The 18,633-nt window shown below is 41.4% G+C and overlaps 1 protein-coding gene across 1 annotated transcript in view; it reads left to right on the top strand.

The window, feature by feature from the left end:
• The window catches only part of GTF3C1 (general transcription factor IIIC subunit 1), a 75,816-nt gene that overhangs the window by 33,174 nt on the left and 24,009 nt on the right, over positions 1-18,633 (top strand). The window contains exons 16-25 of the mRNA XM_032794656.2: positions 276-421; positions 1,445-1,542; positions 3,481-3,577; positions 4,370-4,547; positions 6,485-6,626; positions 9,930-10,065; positions 11,439-11,520; positions 12,797-12,982; positions 15,562-15,716; positions 17,462-17,604. Of these exons, the coding sequence (XP_032650547.1) occupies positions 276-421; positions 1,445-1,542; positions 3,481-3,577; positions 4,370-4,547; positions 6,485-6,626; positions 9,930-10,065; positions 11,439-11,520; positions 12,797-12,982; positions 15,562-15,716; positions 17,462-17,604 (1,363 nt within the window). The remainder of the gene's footprint in view (positions 1-275; positions 422-1,444; positions 1,543-3,480; positions 3,578-4,369; positions 4,548-6,484; positions 6,627-9,929; positions 10,066-11,438; positions 11,521-12,796; positions 12,983-15,561; positions 15,717-17,461; positions 17,605-18,633) is intronic.

The raw sequence follows: 18,633 nt of genomic DNA, 5'->3' as shown, positions 1-18,633 counted from the left end.
TCACTGCCTGAGTATAGGAAGAAGATTCTTCTAAGTGCAGGTTATTCCATAATTGCCCATGGCAGGGATTAGTGCACCTCCCTCTGAAACTTCTGGTACTGGCCACTGGCAGAAACAGGATACTAGTCTAGGTGGACTGCTGCTTTGAATCTGTATTGCAATTCCTATGTTTACAAATGTAGACCTGGTTTCAGATTTCCAATACTTAACTGATCCCCAGCTAGGACTAATAATTTTGTTCCATCTGTGACTCTAAACCAGCATCCTTTTTCTAGTGTATGTGGATGATATTTCGTGGATGCGCTACATCCCTCCGCTTCCAGTACATAGGGAATTTGGGTATGGCTGGGCTCTTGTTAGTGATGTTCTTCTTTGCCTACCTCTCTCCATCTTTATCCAGATAGTGCAAGTCAGCTACAAGGTACTGTGCTTTCGTTTTGCAATTTATATTCTGTATGATGTAATGTCCATTGTTATTAACAGTACTTTAGAAAGCGGCAGACATGCTTAGTCTGTATTATCTGCTTTTAAGACTATGTAATCAATTTCAGCTGGTAATCCATAGAAATTTAACTTCAGTTTTTGCCAGCTTGATTCCGGAAGAAAATAATCAATCCAAGATGAGCAGCACTCTAGTGCTATTGATTCATAGGAGAATAATTTGCATGTGACTTATTTAAGACTTCACAGAACACAGCTTATACCAGGTAAAATGAATTAACATGAGTAATGAACAGTGAACTGTGGCCACTGGGAGCTGCGGGGGGCCGTGCCTGCGGACAGTCAACATAAACAAAATGTCTCTCGGCCCACCAGCAGATTACCCTGATGGGCCGCGTGCTGAAGGTTGCTGACCCCTAATCTAGCCTGACCTCCTATATAACACATTCCAGAGAGCTTCCCCAGACTAATTCCTAGAGCAGATCTTTTACAAAAACATCCAGTCTCTATTTAAAAATTGTCAGTATGAAGAAGCTACCTCCACCATGGATAAATTGTTCCATGGCTAATTGCTCTCACTGTTAAAAATGTACGCCTTATTTTGAGTCTGAATTTATCTAGTTTCAACTTCCAACCAGCTATTGGATCTTGTTGTACCTTTTCTAGCTAGACTGAAGAGCCCACTGTAAATATTTGTTCCCCATGTAGGTACTTATAGACTGTAAGCAAGTCACCACTTAGCCTTCTCTTTCTCAGATTAAATAAATTGAGCTCCCTGAATCTATCACTGTATGGTATGGTTTCTAATCCTTTAATCATTCTCATGGTTCTTCTCTGAACATCCTTCTTGGTGCTGATATTTGTTATTAAGAAAACAAATTCTGAAGGCAGTTGTCACTGAGTGTGATACTTTGAAGACTAGTTAATCTCAAGTAAGTGTTCTGATAAAATTTCAGTCAGTTTTCACATTTTGATGATCTTATCATAAAATAATTATTTTTAGGTGGATGGGCTTGAGGATTTTTTAAACAATCCTCTAAAAAAACACACACTGATCAGATGTCTTCCAAGGTCAGTCCGACAGCAGCTTCTTTGTAAGAGGCAAGTACATGTGTTGGTGGGATATGTCAAACTAAGTGGCTGTGGGGAGGAATTGGGGCTATTGATTGTTCTCCCAAAGACTACACTGGGCAAACTCTTTGTCCAGAAGAACTTTATACTCTAAAAGATGAAAAACGCATGGGTAAAGTGACGTGGATCTAGGAAGATTGTCCATGTCATCAGAGAACAAACAAATTTTTCACATCAATCAGGTCTCCAGGGATACGGGAAGCATTGTGACAGGTGCTGTTCTAGGCTCATTCAGAATATCAGATGGTTCAGGGCATGTGGTCAATGAAAGAGCAGTGCCCACTGGCTAGCACTCTGGCCTGGATAGTTCACCTTATGGCACTGTCTTCTCTCTTCCCAAAGGAGAACATCCTGATTTGGCACTTAACTCATCCACCATGCTGTGTCAGCAGACAGAGTGGCACAGGCAACTTGAAATCTGGAATTTCCTAAATTTTGGGTTCTTGATTTTACAACTGTAATGTTTTGAGTGTAAGTTCCTAAATTTTAATAAAAAGCAACATGAGAGAGCAGAAATTTCATCATGTGGGACTGTATCAACCTACCACTTGAGTCAGCAGGATTGGAACCTTTAGCTAAACAGCACAGACTTCCATTTGAACTAGTGTGTTGGTGGTAGCACTGGGAGGCTGTTATCCTCTGTGAACCAGCCAGCAGAGGAGGATGAGACAGAGAGAGACTTCGCCAGTGGGTGTCATAGCAGTTTGCTATACAGCAAAGGAATGCTGAGATGTGGGAATTTGGGTTCTGTTCTAAATTCTTGAGATTAAGTGCTAATGGTTACTACTCTTTTCCCCATCTCTGCTTCAAACCAGCCTATCTGCTCGTATCACACCCAGCCTGTCCCTCTGTTTGTCACCCTCTACATTCCAGGAGGCAGCTTCCTCTTTCTCCTCCATGCTTCCTGGGCACCAGCATGGGAAGTATTGAGAGAACAGCACAGACCCTCTTCCTGCTCTCTATTCTGGTGCTTGGCACCATAGCAGTCCCCATGAGCTTGGAGGAGCAATTTCAGGGAATGTATTTCTTGGCTCCTGCAGCCCTGAGTAAGAGCATGCTCAGAGCAGATGAAATCTTCAGAGATTTTTGACTGCCAGCCTCAAACAAATCTCTACCATGCATATGCAAAGTGATTTTTTTCAGAGGCTTATAACTTGTCAAATGTGAGTGGGTCTTCATGGAAACACCAGAAAGCACCTTTCTGATCCCAGCAGCCACTTCTGGCAAATTTCAAGTTCATGCTTCAGCATTTGGAGACACTAGAGTCTATCAGTTAAACAATTGTAAGATTTTTTTTTTAAACATGGTCTAAACAGTGTATTTTACCCTAACCTTGTTCTTGGAAAGAGCCAGTTTTTGTTGAAACGTCCCAAAAAATTAAGCCTCAAGGCGACATCTGGCATGAAATATTTCAGACTGAATGATTAGTTTGCCAAAGTTATAAGGAACAGAAAACAGGGTCTAATAGTGTTAGGCAATCTTAACTTGAGGATCATTGCCAAGTCCTCCTATAATACAGTGTACATGCAATTCTGTCAGTCCAGATGCAACAGCCAGGTATCTTCTCTTTCAAATTATAATGAAATTATCTGCTGACCAACTGGAGCCCTCACCCCTATTTACTAATAAGTTAAACTCAAACATTTGGCAGATTTTACTTTTTAAAAATACAGGTTTGGTTTTCATTGATACACTAAGTAACCTTTTTTTAGATTTGGTGAAACCATTTTGCTTCCTACACTAAGGAACACCAAAATCCTTTGAGGAGTTATATGGCTACTTAGTATGTCTGTTTAAAGATGTTATTGCTTGTGCTGGTTTTTGCAGTTTAGTGTAAATTACTGACATGTATCACATTTGTTTAATTTATCATGAATACAAAATGTAACATGTCCAACTATGTTGCAGGAGATACATCTTTTCAGTGGTGGAAAACCTGCAGAGGTTATGTTGGATGGGGCTACTACAGTTTGGCCCAACTGAGAAATTCCAAGATAAAGATCAGGTAATTTATTTAAAACTTGAATATTACTCTACTCTTTATTCTGATGATGATGATAAAATAAGAGATTTTAAATTTGCTATGAGCTTAAATATTTGGCTCTGGGTTAAGATGCAACCATGCAATTTTTAGTGAAATATTAGAAGTTGCATGGATAATTTCTGACCATTCTGGAATGAGACTCCACAAACATTGAGCCAAATTCTTACAAACTTTGTGCAGTGATGATCTGGAAGTCTCCAGAATGCCAGCACCCTGTCTGGGACTTACCAGGCTTACCGTGTTTGCCTCCATTACTGGGAACTGGGGTGCCATGTAAATCCTCCTTTGGGAGATGTGGCTTTTTGAAAACATAACTGTGAAAGGTATTCCTTTGGGATTAAACACACTTACACAATCATTCATTACTGAATTAAAGACAATAGTTCTTGCATACAGAGTGGGCTTCGTAATCAGGGTAGAACCAACCAATAAGGAACAGGGGAATTCCAGGCATAAATAGTTTACTTCAGTAAAATTCTGACTTGACCAGGTGATATATTCTACCACAACACAGTTGATAGTCTCTGGAATTGTATTCCTGATCCTAGCCATTGGGTGATGATATATTGTCTCTGTAGAACCCAGAATAGGTTCCCTAATCACAGAAAGTGCTATCATTGTGCAAGATGACAGCAATGTGCAAAGTGGTTGTTGCCAGTATGGGCCGCTTGGAATAGATGGAGTTGTATGTCCTGCTAAAATAGCCATTTCAGCAATTTTACTTACCAGTTTGAAACCTTGTGTGTTTCACAGGTATTCGTCTATATGAAGAGAAATGCAGTGATTGTTGATACTACTATCTGTGACCCTCACTATAACCTGGCTCAAAGCAGTCGCCCATTTGAGAGTCGTTTGTATGTTTTGAACACTATGCAGGACGTAGAAAACTTTTGGTTTGATTTGCAGTGTGTCTGCCTTAATACTCCATTAGGTATGGTATGATCCAGCATTCTCTGTCATTTCCACCTTCATCTTTTATATCCTATGCTTCTCACACTTTCCCTGGCACTCTGCCATGAAGTAAGACAGATTCGGTCCTGTCACCTTTAACTTATTGTGTCTAAACCCCTATGGGCAAGTATTTGGCTGTTGTCTGTTCTGCAGCTTATTGTCTACGTTTTTGAAATATTAACCTTATTGATTGGCACTATTTGGGATGTGGGTAATGTGAAACTGACTGGAAATCTCCAAGTAAGGACAGAGGTTAAGGTGCAACATGGAGCACAATCAACAGAACAGGGCATGTTGCACTCCTGGCTGCTGCCTTTGGGGACCAGAAAACTTTAGGACTTGGAGTTTGTCAGTCTCATGCTATAGAGCTGAGATTCAAGAATGAGACTCATGCAGGATAATACCTTCAGAGCAGAGTTACAAGGCAAGTTATTCACCCCCTCACACCCTCCACACCCTCTTACAGGTCCTACTTCGGTCCTTGCCAAGCACGCTAAAAAAATACTTGTTGCCAACATGATTTTATCAGGATTTCCCTGACCAGCATAGGCAGAGATCTTTTTTCTGAGAACCATGTTGCTAAACCTTCCATTAGATACTGACATAGCCTACAAGCAAAGGTTCATCAAAGTAATAGTATACGTCGTTACAGTACACCTCTACCCCGATATAACACTGTCTTCGGAAGCCAAAAAGTCTTACCGCGTTATAGGTGAAACCGCGTTATATCGAAATTGCTTTGATCTGCCGGAGTGCGCAGCCCCGCCCTCCCCTCCCCGGAGCACTGCTTCGCCGCGTTATATCTGAATTCATGTTATATCGGGTCACGTTATATCGGGGGAGAGGTGTATTTTCGCAATGGGGGAGTGTCTTTTTGTTTTGTTTTTTTAAATAAAGGTAGAGTAGTGCAATAGCAGTAATTGGTTAAAGAGCAACAGCTTCTAAAACCAAAAGCAACTTTTTTTTTGTTTCTGAAACTTGAAAGCCGCCAAGCAGAGTGACCCGTTTGCAGTTTAATCCTCTTTTTTATACTGAAGCAGTTTTTTTCAGAGGGCATTAGACAACTTTGTTTAATTGAGCCAATGTCCATTGTGGCAGTGCTATAATTGTGCTGCTGTTCTCAGGCAGTGTGCAGTAGTATTTGTTTACCAGGCTGTCATAGATATAATCTACATCTGGCTCCCTGTAATGTGGGAATTTGTGTACTGTGCCACCAACATAATGCTTTGGAAAGTTTTAGGGTTTTTAACAAATTGTCTGCTTTGAGCCTTGAGGGAAGACAGCAAAACTGTGTGTTAGGCTTCAGCTTGTACTGAGCCTATAGGCCAGGTGCTCTTCTGCATTCAAGGCACATCCTGCTGTTCTGTCAGCACAAAGGGCCAAAACCCAAATGGATCTGGCCAGCTCAGAATTTCCCACAATGTGAGGGAGCTCTTAGCTGGTACAGGTCCATCCTGCACTATTCCTCCAACCCCACCCCAATGTAGGGGGCTTATTGGAAAGGGACATAGCATGGCTGCTTCACATTGAGTTCAAGCAATCCTGAACTAGCTGTCTCTTGAGGACTATTACCAGTCTGTTTTCCAAGGAGCTACTCTAACCTCTGGGGTCTGTGCCCAGAGCATCAGTGTGCAGCCTCACTCTCCTGTGTTAAGTAGAATTTTGTGTTGGAATTTAAGGTCCAGGCCATGAGCCTCCCAAATGATTATGTTATGAAAGCAGCATGTTTGATACCTAAGGAATGTGGTCCCGGGTGTTTCTGACTCTCTTAGCATTTCTATTTCAGTGAAACATCTGCCCCACTCATTTGCCCAACTATTTGCCATGGTGGCAGCAAGCAGCCAGAAGCAGGCTGGGGGAGAGATTGGAACATAACTCTTCATACGGTTAGTAACCAAAGTACATTTGTGTGTTTAGGAGTCGTCCGCCATCCTCGTGCAAAAAGAAGTAATCTTCAGGGTAAGGAGACCAGCAACACACTGGATGTGCAAATGGAACAGGAGTCAGCAGTGGATAAACACAATCTTGAACGAAAGTGTGCAATGGAGAAATACATCTCGTATGTCTCTTTTCAGCTTTCTGCATCACTGAGTAGATGGGTTATTAAGAACAGAACAGTTCATTTTAAGAGCATTAGACTGATAGTGTTTGAGTTAGCATCATAATACTTACTCTGATATGTCTTTCCATTTTGGAGTCCATCTAACTAATAGGCCAGATAGTTGATCAGTTCTGTGTTTTCAGTTAATAGGCTAATTTAAAGACCAGGGTGGCTCTGAAGTGACCAGCGCTATGCGTTACCAAGTGAGCTCAATTTTCCTTCTGTATCCAACAGCAAGGAGTGTTGTTGAAGACTTTTGGGTGATGATTAAGAAGCACCACTCTGGCAGTACTAATGTTTGAAGATTCTCTGTGTCCATCCTCTATATAATCCTGTGTAACGCTTTGCTTCACCATGGCTAGACTTTCAAAAGTGCATGGAGACATTTTCCTAATTCTGTGCTTTGATTATTATGAGCCCATTGTTATGTATCCAGTAATGTCAGTAACTGCACACATGCTGCATTGTGATATATACGTAGAACATCCATTGACATTAATGGAAGTCACATGTCGTGCAATATGCTCTTTAAAAATAAATAAATAAATACAGGTGAAGGTTAACCTTCTGTTCTGGTTGTAATAAAGTAACCCCAGAGTCTGTTATTGATCAGTCAGTGTTTCCAAAAAGTTGAATACTATGGTTGGGTTTTACAAAAGTACCTAAGTGATATGAAGGTCAATGGAATTTGTGCTTTTCAGGTGTTTTTGTAAATCCCACCCCTATGCTTTTTAAGTTAGTAGCAGTACTTTTGTACTGCATTTGAGGAACCTGATTCCAGTGAACCACGTTGCCAGGCTGAATTTTTCATTTGCTCTGTCTGTCTAGCTCCTTAAGTGGTCCCCATCACAATACTGTCTGATGGCCTATTAAAAAATTATCTCTGCCTAGTTATGACTTGTAATTATGCTGGAGCTGGTTGTGACAGCATAGTTAAGGCTCAAGCTTAACAGGAATTTTAAACCGTCAACAAAAAATTCATAAAATTATCTTGTCTAATATTTGAATTTTTCATAGTGGGTAGATGAAAATGGAATAATATAAAGAGAATAATAAGTTCTAAAATGACCGCTTTTTGACATTTGAACTAGATTGTCTTATCTTTTGTTTTAAGACCTTCTTGCAATTAATATGAAACTTTCTGGGCTCTGTGCCTTGCTCCATGTATAGCTTCACATGAACTCATTAATAAGTATCAGCTGTGTGAGTAGTAGTTTTTAATCTCATGATTTGTAACTTTTTTTCTTCATAAGTGAAAAACTTTCCAAGATAAATACTGTGTATTTAGGAGTAACAATATTGCTATGCAGTACTGTCACATACTGCCTTCCTCAGCATCATCTCTGAGTGCCTCCCCATAGTGTATTAAGCAGTGTGACAAATATCTGTCCGGTTTCTTTCTTTCTCTCTCTTTCACTCATCCTCTCCCTTAGACTTCTGCAAGGCATTTGACTCTGTACCACATTACATTTTGATTAAAAAACAAGAAAGATATAAAATGAACATGACAAACATTAAATGGATTAAAAACTGGCTAACTGATAGGTCTCAGAATGTAATTGTAAAGGGAAGATCATCGTGGTGGTATGTTTCTAGTGGGGTCCCACAGGGATTGGCTCTTGGCCCTATGCCGTTTACCATTTTTATCAGTGACCTGAAAGAAAACGCACACTAATCACTGATAAAGTTTGCAGATGACACAAAAAATGTGTGGGAGGGAAAGGGGGATGATAAATGATGAAGAACGTAAAACTGATACATAGCAATTTGGATCACTTGGTAATCTGTGTGCAAGCTAACAGTATGCATTTTAATGTGGTTAAATGGAAAAGTATACATCTCAGACAAGCAAATGCAGGCCATACCTAACAGGATGAGGAACTCTATCATGGGATGTAGTGACTCTGAAAAGATATGGCTATCGTGGTGGATAATCAGCAAAATATAAGCTCCCAATATGACACTGTGGACAAAAGGGCTAATGTAATTCTTGAATGCATAAATTTGGATCTTGAGTAAGACCAGAGAGATTATTTTATCAAGGGTTGATTTGATTACAGTTGATAAGTATCTACACAGGGAACAAATATTTGATGATGGATTCTTCACCGTAGCTGGCAAAGGTAGAACAAGATTGAGTGACTGAAAGTTGAAGTTAGACTAATTCAGACTGAAAATAAAGCATAAACTTTTAACAGTGAGGGAGATTAACTATTGGAACAATTGACAAAGTGAATTCTCCATCACTGGCAATTTTTTAAATCAAGATTAGATTTCTGAAAGATATGTTATCGTTCAAACTGGAATTAGGCCAGAGAACTTCCCTGACTTGTATTGTGCAGGAGGTTAGAGCAGAGTGGTCCTTTCTGGTTTTATACTCTAGGAATTGTGTGTTTAGTGTAGCGTTTTGATTTTTTGGTAGAGTGTTGTGTTCATTTTAATGCAGATGCTGCTCTGTGTTAGAGAAAGCAGGATGAAGAACTACATCTTTCTTTTGAAGCAGACAGTGGTGAGGTCTCTAATTCCTGTGGGAGTTCATTCCACTGGCAGAGATGGGCCCCAAAAAAAGTTCTGTCTCCTGCACACCCTCTGAGGGAACCTCCATCACCCTTGACTCAGAGTGAGACCCATCAAATTCTTCTGTAACCTAAATGAAAGTTCCTTGCACTGCCAGCCAGAAGCCTTTGAGTTCAAATCTCAGCTCTAATGACTGTGATATCTTTATTTCCATGCATCTCATCACCTTGACTATTGACCAAGTCCATGAGCCCCAAACTCAGAAGGTAATCAAGTGTGAGCCACTGCCACCTCCATTTTACAGATAAAGCTGTGTTCTTTTAGGCCTTTGCGCTATCTCAATTAAAAATTCTGTTAGCTGAATTCTAATCTCAGTTTCAGCTTGGCAAACTTTATCTCCAGTTAGGTGGCACAGGTGTTAGTGAGAGCAGAATTTGGTCCTGCAGTTTGATCTACATAAACAGTTCCGCAGTCTCTTTGGTTGCAATTTCTAATATTCAGTTCTTTTCTCTAAAATTGAAAAGTCAGTTCACTGGATCCTGAATACCGAAGCTGAATAGAAAAGCTGACATTGTTGCCAACTTTTTGGTGTGAACGATAGAGTGTGCGCCTTTTCCTGCCGTTTTTCACCAACTCATTAGCTGTTGGTTATTTTGCTTTTGTGATGTACACAAAGTCATCTAGCAAGTATCTTGTCAGCTAGTCTTACAGTCTGTTACTATGTATTTTGTTTCTTTTCCTTAGAGGAAGTCGAGAGGTGATGGATGATGGATGTATTCCTGGGGATGGGATGGGAGCTGGGGGTCTGGATTCCAGCTTTTATGGACATTTAAAACGCAATTGGATCTGGACAAGCTATATCATTAATAAAACTAGGAAGGTAAGTGGTTTTATTATATAGCAATGGCTTGACTTTATTTAGACTTTTAAGAGTTGTTGAAATATTAATAGAAATGTTTGCTACTCTAGTTTGCTACATATCCTTGTAAGGTTTTTCCTTATCAAGACATCTTAATAAAAACATGAAAGGTAACGGATGGCAAATGAATAGTTACCATGGTGAATTTTGATGTTCAGTGGATGGAAAATTTGTCTCCATCGTGAAATGCTGTCTGTGTTATAGTTCCCTTCAGTACACGTGCTTTACTGACATTTGCTTTACCGGCACATTCAGCCAAAGGAGAATTCACTACCCAAACATGTAATTAATGTGAGGGTAAAAGGTTACTGAGCAGTGCTTTGTACACTTCCAGAATGTGGAATTTGGTAGCTGAACACTGAAACTTCCAGAAAGCATGAAATGCACACAACAAACATTAGAAAATCTGCCAAACAGGATAATGCCTTCTGTGCCATTCCCCCATCTGACCTTAACTCTGTCCCCTGCGAGTGCAGCCCTCAGGAGTCACTGGGGGAGATCACAGTATTGTATAGCTCTTTTAAGATGTGGAGGTTAGGAAGAAAAGAAGTGTTCAGGGGGAGGGGAAGAGGAATATAAAGTGTTCGAAAGCCTCTGATCCCTTGCTGAGATACTTTTCTCAGTGGTGTCTGTCAGCCCACCACATATACTGTCAGTATTAATGGTGCAGCACAGAAGGTCCATGGAAGCATGCAAATAACAGTATAGATTTGGAGTTGTAGTGGCCACACAGAAAATGGCAGATATTGTTGGGAATGGCTAAAGTTCTGCTTTATTGCTATTTCCATCGGGTTCGAGAGATGGTTGGATGGAGTGTGGTGGGGGAAGCATTACCTGAAATCTACATTTCCTGGTTTTCTAATGTTTGTTTTGTGTGTGTATTTCCTGCTTCTTGGAAATTCATATGGAGTTTAGAGCACTTTGACAAAGCAATTTTTTATAGAGAAATTGCTGCTCAGTCTTAACTATGGTATGGCCTTGGAGACACCCCCATCACGAATTCCTTAAATTCTTAGTTCCTCTCTCCTTCAAGTAAAAATGTGTGGAGGAAAAGTAATTAGTATGAAGTTCAGGACTTCCAACAATGGTGGAAGTCCTGAACTTCAATGCAACTTCAGAAATGTTTTTAAATTATCCATATATTTGGTAGTGACGACATTACTAGATCAACCTTGACTCGTGCCAGCAGTCTTTCTACTGCTTATATTAAAAATTATTTCTGAAAACTGTCCAAAACACATTCTTCTCTCAGAAATTTCTTGGATTTATTAATATTAGTGTATGTACTCCTTGGTGCTTACATCTTATCTTGGTGGATGTTTTGTTGGTTTTAGGAAAGTGCCGTTCCTGAAAATGGACTTGCAGTGAGACTCCAGACTTTCTTAACAAAACACTCTCTTCCACTCAGTACTGGAGGTAACATTATGGCGCATATAACATTTGTAATTGCATTAGAATTATGATCCTCTTTCTTAAACCCACAGTGATGATATGAGTTCTTTCTACCTGTCCCATAATATGAGACATTCTAGGTCATTACTGGAACAGTGAAGTAGTTTAACTTTCTTTCCTATTTCTGGATGTGAGAGACAGTATTTGGTCATTTGTATTTCATCCTAGAGAGTCTCAGAAGAGCAGCTTGCAGAAAGGCCAGACAGACATACATTGTACATGACTGACAAGCCAGATGCTGTTTCAGATCTTCCTACTGTAGCCATAATTGTATCAGGCATCTTATACTTCCTACTGTGATGTAGAACTTAAAACAGTTTTCACATTTTCATACTTTTCTAAAACATCAGTCTTTTGTGGCTGAATTTTTTTCCTTATTGAGGTCCCTCTGCTTAGTTTAAAGAATATTGATTTTTTGTTTTTAACCAAAGTTAAGTTTTTTTGAAAATGACTTACTACATATGAACAGCAGACTTCTTTAGTCTGTCTATAGACTAGTGGCAAAATGCAGTTAGCAAGCTTTTAAAAATGATGAATTTTGATGAAAATGATGGTCCTGATGAATTTAAATATTCAAAACTTTAAAACCTGCCCAAGTTCCAAGTTTTCTTCCTTCTTGTCTTGTTTTGTAGAACTCATTGAAATACATAAACTGCAAGCCATGTTTTAAGAGAATCTGTGCAGCGTGGGTGTTTTTATTATTAACTTTTTTAAATCATCAAGTGGAATCGTTTTATTTAACACTAAATTAAGATAAGGTGGCTCACTTGCTGACTTCAAAAGTTAGTAACGTTGAAACTGCCAAACCATTTTCTTCAAATTTGGTTTGATTTCAATTCCCAATAAGTTGGAAGAAATGAAATGCAATAGAGCTGCAGTAATATTAAGATTGTCTCGTACAACACCACAGTAAGGAAATGTTAAACTTAAGGTTGAATGTAAAACTTTAACTGCCCTCTTGTATTTAACATGTGCAACACATTGCAGTCTTCAGCTACATGATCTTATGTTTCCTTAGGGATACCGATATCTAAACATGCGGAAAATCCTATTGTTGTGTTGTCTTTGAGAAATAATACATGATTACATGACTACACTGATAATGTATATACAGAAGTGGGCAAAGGCTGGGTGGTATATTCTCATTTAACTTTGTATTTTGACTTTTGATTGCTTAACGTTGCAATGCATTGCATATTTTGCTATAAAATTCCACTGGTGTAAATGTACTTCTATGTAGGTAATAAAATAAACATTTTGGGAAATGCAAGGGAAGGCACAAAGTCCCCTGTGCAGAAGGAAGAATGTATTGAGATTGATAAAGAAGCAACGCAGAATAGAACCATGAGAGTGAGGGGTGGAAAAAACCAAAAACGTAAGAGGCTTAAGAGAGACACTGGGAAGAAGACAAAGAAGAAAAGGAGAGGTAAGTAAGTAGCATGTTTGTCAGGAAAAGAAGCTTTGTTTTGAGCAATCTGCAAGCTGTGGCATCACTTCAGAGGAGCTGTGGTGACTGTGAGCTTTTGTGTAACCAAAAGCTTTCATTGGTCACTTCTTTGGGTTGCCCTCCTGGTGAACAGAAAGCTATCAATGCCATAGGGCTGTGTGCTGGCTTTGGGAAGCATAGCAGCATCCTGGATCACTGTCCTTTCACTGCATGTATTGCCGTTCATACTAGCTGCAGAATCACAGATGCCAGGCTGGGCCCCATTGGCCATTGCTGTGGTTGCACCACAGCTTTGCAGTCACCCTTGGTATGTCCCAGCTCAGAGCTCTCTCCCATGGAGAGCCCCAGGGCGGTCAGTTTGCTTTCTGTAGAAATCATTTCCTGGCTTCTGGCCTTCACTCTTCCTGTCACTCTTCTTCTCCCTCCTCCCCACGTTGCGCGCATCACCAACACTTCTTCCACTGACTTTCATGGATTTTACTTTCTGACTCCTGTTGTCTCAGTGTCTCCTCTCCTGTCTCCACTTTTTAATTCTCACAAACCTTCCAACCTCTTTCTTTGCTGCCTCCTTCCCCCCAGCACTCCTTTCTCCTCCTCTTCCTTTCTCTCCTACTCCCTGGAATCTTAATTCTTGTTTATAACCTTGCCTTGATACACCACATATCTCCTTCTAAGTCTGAGCGCTTGCTTTCCTATCCTGAAGGTTGTGTTGGTGACACCGGGTTCCTCTCTGAAAACCACTCTATCCAGCTCTTCTCTCCCTTTCCGTTTGAGTGGCTGCTATCTAAAGCCCCTCTTGCCCCCAGCCAATGTTCTCTCTAAGTTTTTACATCCATGTGCAGAATGAATTTTGCTATGTGCACCAGTATGGAGGTGATGTGTGGCAGGGGTGGGGCCAAGGGGTTTGGAGTGTGGGAGCGGGCTCAGGACTGGGGCAGAGGCCTGGAGTGCGGGGGGATGGGGGGCGTGAGGGCTCTGACTGGGGGTGTGGGCTCTGAGGTGGGGCTGGGGATGAGAGGTTTGGGGTGCAGGCTGCCCTGGGGCTGCAGCAGTGAGAGAGGACTTCTCCCAGCCCTCTCTCACTGCAGCATCCCGGGGCCAGGGAGAGCCATCTCTCCAGTCCAGGCCCTATGGCTGCATGCCTGTGTGGCCCTTGATAGCCTGCTGCGTGGCCAGGCAGCTAAAAGGGAACTTAGTCCCCATCTCCTCTTGCTGATTGCTGCCTGGCTCTCTATCTCATACCCTTCTCAGGAACAATTTTAATTTCATAGTGCTGATCAGTCTGACTTCATTACCTCTCATTTCCTCTCAACATCCTACTTTGATAGTTTTGGGGTGTCTCTTCCACTCTCTCATTATTTTCTTGCACTTCTGGTCTTTAATAACCTCTCTTGCTGATGTCTCCATCTCTGAATTCTCCCTCTCCAACCATCACTTCCTTTTTCAATATCTCATGTTCTGGCTTCTCTGCTGCATTCAGCCCCCACCTTTGCACCTGACATCCCTCCCCTTATTAGCTCCTTGGTCTCTACTTTCAGCTTTCCTGTGTCCTATGCTAATGAGACAGCTGTCCACCCCTTGGATTCCCAGCCATAGTTTTTCCCATCGCTGTTGGTGCTTTGTTGAGCCCTTTGGAAAAGGCCACCAGACTGTGCTGACTCGCAACATTAGATTGATTTGCTCTTCCTTTCTAATCCTGCTGACTACTTCTCCCTTGTCCTCTTTCACCTCTTCTCTACTCATCATCTTGCCAATATTTTTCCAAAACACTGGCACTGTGAAATAGCATTTCTTCACCCCAACAATGCTAATCTCAGTATCATTGTCTAAAACCCCTCAACCTTCCTCCCTTTTGTCATCCTTCACTCACCCCCTGCCCCCCTTATTACTGTTGTGTATGTTACGGGAACACTTACAGATCCCAAGTGAGGTCAGGGTCCCATTCTGCTAGGCATTCTACACACACATAGTAAAAGACAATTTCTGTCTCAAAGAGTTTATCATCAAGGATGGGGAAACAGGCATGGACCGGGCAAGAGACTTGTCCAAGGTCACAGAGCAGGTCAGTGGCAGTGCCAAGAATTAATCATCATCTAGAGATGGATGCCATGAGGCCCTTCATCACTGAAATTGTTAACTTTGTCAGACAAATTATTTACAATTAGATGTTCAATCAGATTCTCAGTTTGAGCTTCTGGGAAGGGGACACTTTCCTGAGCACCTTGCACATGGTGGGCACTACCTCAAATAATGAATAATAGAAGTCATGTATCGGGAGCAGGCAGAAACACTGCGCAGACTAAGTCACTTAGTCCCTCTGTGCCTCAATTCTCTGCCTATAAAACAAGAGGAGTGCTTTCATTTTCCCATCTTTTGTCTATCTTGCCTGTTTAGACTGTAAACTGTTCAGCACCAGGACTATGTTTATACTGTACTTGGCACAATGAGCCTCCAGTCTCAGCTGGAGCCGCTAGCTATTAGCAAAACAAATCAATAAGAATAAAGGCCTTGCTAGAAACACTGTTAGAATAATGGTCTCTCTTTGGGTTTGTGTTTAGAGGAGACTGTAGAAAAAAATAAAAAGTTGCGCTACCATGATGAGGCTGACCAGAGCGCCCTGCTGAGAATGACGCGCCTACGTGTCACCTGGACTGTGCAGGAAGACAGCCTGCTCATGCTATGTCGAATCGCCAGTAATGTGCTAAACACAAAGGTGCTCGCTTCTTCTCACTTCTCTACTGAATGTGTGCGCAGTAGTGCTAGTATACCATTGGCATTGCCAGATCCCTCTGTTTTACGGGGGAGTGGAAGCAATACCACAATTAGATTAGAAACGTCTATGTTCATGGAGGTGACAAAGGTTTCCGAAGTATCGTGTGGTTTGAATTGTAGGCTTAATCTGAAATGCTGATTGTAGTTTGTAAAGCAGTTTGAATTTTCTACGGTACTTGACGGGGAAATCTGAGCTTAGCTATGGCTGTACCAAAAAGCACCATAAGATAAAATATTCTGCATTCTTACCTTTTTTTGGGATCTCTCTTGAAAAGCATTATGAAATTATTTTCTTTTTGTAGTATATGATGATGGGGCCAATGCTAAAACTTTCAACACAAAAAAACTTAGTGATGAGTCTTCAGTGTTACGGGGGGATAATTTCCCAAGTGAATAGGATGTGTGCCAGTCGGCTGTGCCAATCTGAGATGAGAGTATGAGGTCTAACAAGATTTTATGTTAACTCATGAGTTGGATGTCGTTCGAGGTATATATTGCTTATCGTAATGTGTTTCAGATGTAAGTGGAAGGTTGTTACTGACAGAATTGCAAGTGAGGTGAAGGTAGAAAGGAATTCAGGAAGTTTTCCTTAGTTTCTTATTCCCATGCTTCTGTAGTATGGGTGGATGGGATGTGTCCTGAAGCAACTTTAGCTGTCATTAAACAAAGTTTTGGTTTGTACTGATATACAATTCCCCCCTTTCCCCCCCTCAAAGGCTCCTTATCTTGGTTTACTCATCCATTCCTTCCACAGGTCTGGCTCTTGTCCCCTCTGCATTCAAATCAGACAGTTTCCTCTTCAACTCTGCCTGAGCTCAGCCATGGAGAGCACAGGAGAGAGATACTCCTTGTTTTCATTTCAGGTGACCAGACTTGGCATAACTTGCAGCATTCAGAGCTCCAGTTTCAGAGAGAGTCCTTCTCAGCTCTGGGCAGGAGCATGCTCAGTGCAGATGAGATCTTTGGGGATTTTAGCAGCTAAAATCCCTCAAGTGTGCAAATTGCAATTTTTCAGAGCCTTGTAACTTAGATAAATGTGGGTGGATTTTTACAGGCCAGGAAAAGACATTTCTCTGGTGCAGTAGTCACCCCCTGCCATATTTCAAGTCACTGCTCCAAAGAATGGGCATGCTAGAGCTCTTCAAAGAAGAGGTGAGCAAAATTCTTTAACGTGGGCAAAACAACCTGTTTTTCTCCAGACTCGTTCCCAGAAACAGCTAAATGATTTTGGCTGAAATTTCCCCCCAAAGGCAAACACCCAGCATTGAAAATTTCAGCTGAAACAAAGTGGCAGAGTTATAAGCAACTGAAAACTGAGTCGTACAAGAAGTAATATGGAGTGATCTTAATAGGAAGTGCTACTAGCCCCTCTTATGATATATTTTATAGTCCTAGCCTGTACTTTAAGTGGGAGAAAGTAAACTATTGTACCCTTCCATAGCTCACAAATGGCTGAAGGGGTTGTGCTCAAAATTTCCAGACCAGATTTCACTTTTAGGAACAGAGCAAACGGGAAATCCCAGCAGCAAAGATGAATGTCTTTGAGAGTTATAAATGTGTGTGGAGGGGCATGTGGGAAAGGATCGCAGCCTTTTTTCTAGTGGTTGTTGCTAGTGCCAGCCGTAACTTGCATACCTGCAGGTCAAAGTCAGCTGAGCTTTGACTTTTTTTTTGTATTTGATCCAGGTGAAAGGACCGTTTGTTCCATGGCAGGTTGTCCGAGATATCATGCATGCCAGCTTTGAAGAATCTTTAGATAAAACTTCTCTTTCTGTTGGACGAAGAGCTCGCTACATTGTCAAAAATCCACAAACCTATCTTAATTATAAGTAAGTGAGTTTTTTCATTTGTCTTTCTAAATTCTTATGAAGTGAAGTTAAGGATTTCATTCCACCATACCTGGTTCCTGCCTTTTTGTCCTCCTCCAACATATTAATACAGATCTCCAGTGTCCCTCTTTCAGCATCTCTCTACAAGTTAGTCTGGAATGCTACGTGATCTGTGAATCCTGAAGGAGAGGCAGGTGCACCACTCATAGTGGAGTCAGAGTTTGGGATGAAGGGATTCTTGGTCCCGCCATATCACTTCTGAGTTCCATAGACTTACTCATTAAAGTTACTGTAGCCTGGGTCATGTTCTAGGGCACTTTAACTTTTACTTTAAACTAGGTACAGACTTTCCTGACATCTGTTTCTGAATTTTTTTGGGGGGGTGTGATACGTACTACACACAGAAAACAAATTCTGTTATATGGCATCATATGGACTCACCCACATGGGTCATCAGCAGGATTGGAATCTGGAACCAGGTTCCAATCCATGGGCCTCTGCTACCTGAGCTAACAGATTAACTGATAGCAGAAGTAGGTTGTCAGTCTCTGTGAACAAGTACTAGAGAAGGGGTTGGTCACTTTGCCAATGGGTTTCATAGATATTTGCTGACAGCAGAAGAATGGTCAGACTCAGGAATACTAGGTTCGATTGCAGACACTGGACAGGAGTGTGCTTTAGTGGACTCAGACATTTCTGCCTATTCACCCTCAGACATGACCCCTTCTATCCCATCTCCTCCAACCTGTCTCTGTTCCAGTCCTGTCTCCTTCTCATCCCTGTCTCCTTGCTTAGGCAGTGCAAGTCTCCACTCCTCAAATTTCTCATCCCAGTCCTAATCTCCACTCTCAGTCTGAGTCCCTCTTTTCCCATACCCCCAGTGGTTCCCAGTCCCAGTCTTCCTCTCTGGGCTTATTATCCAGTTTGTCTCCCCACCTTCATTCTGGCCAGGTTTGTCACGGTCTACCCTGTTCCTAGCTCCTTGTCTTTTTCCCCAGCTAGACATAGCTCTCCCCCATACCCCTTTTT

The sequence above is a fragment of the Chelonoidis abingdonii genome, chromosome 9 (assembly GCF_003597395.2).
Source record: "Chelonoidis abingdonii isolate Lonesome George chromosome 9, CheloAbing_2.0, whole genome shotgun sequence".
Classification (NCBI taxonomy): domain Eukaryota; kingdom Metazoa; phylum Chordata; order Testudines; family Testudinidae; genus Chelonoidis; species Chelonoidis abingdonii.
Note: the sequence above shows the minus strand (reverse complement) of the source record. Positions and strands in the feature narration are given on the sequence as shown.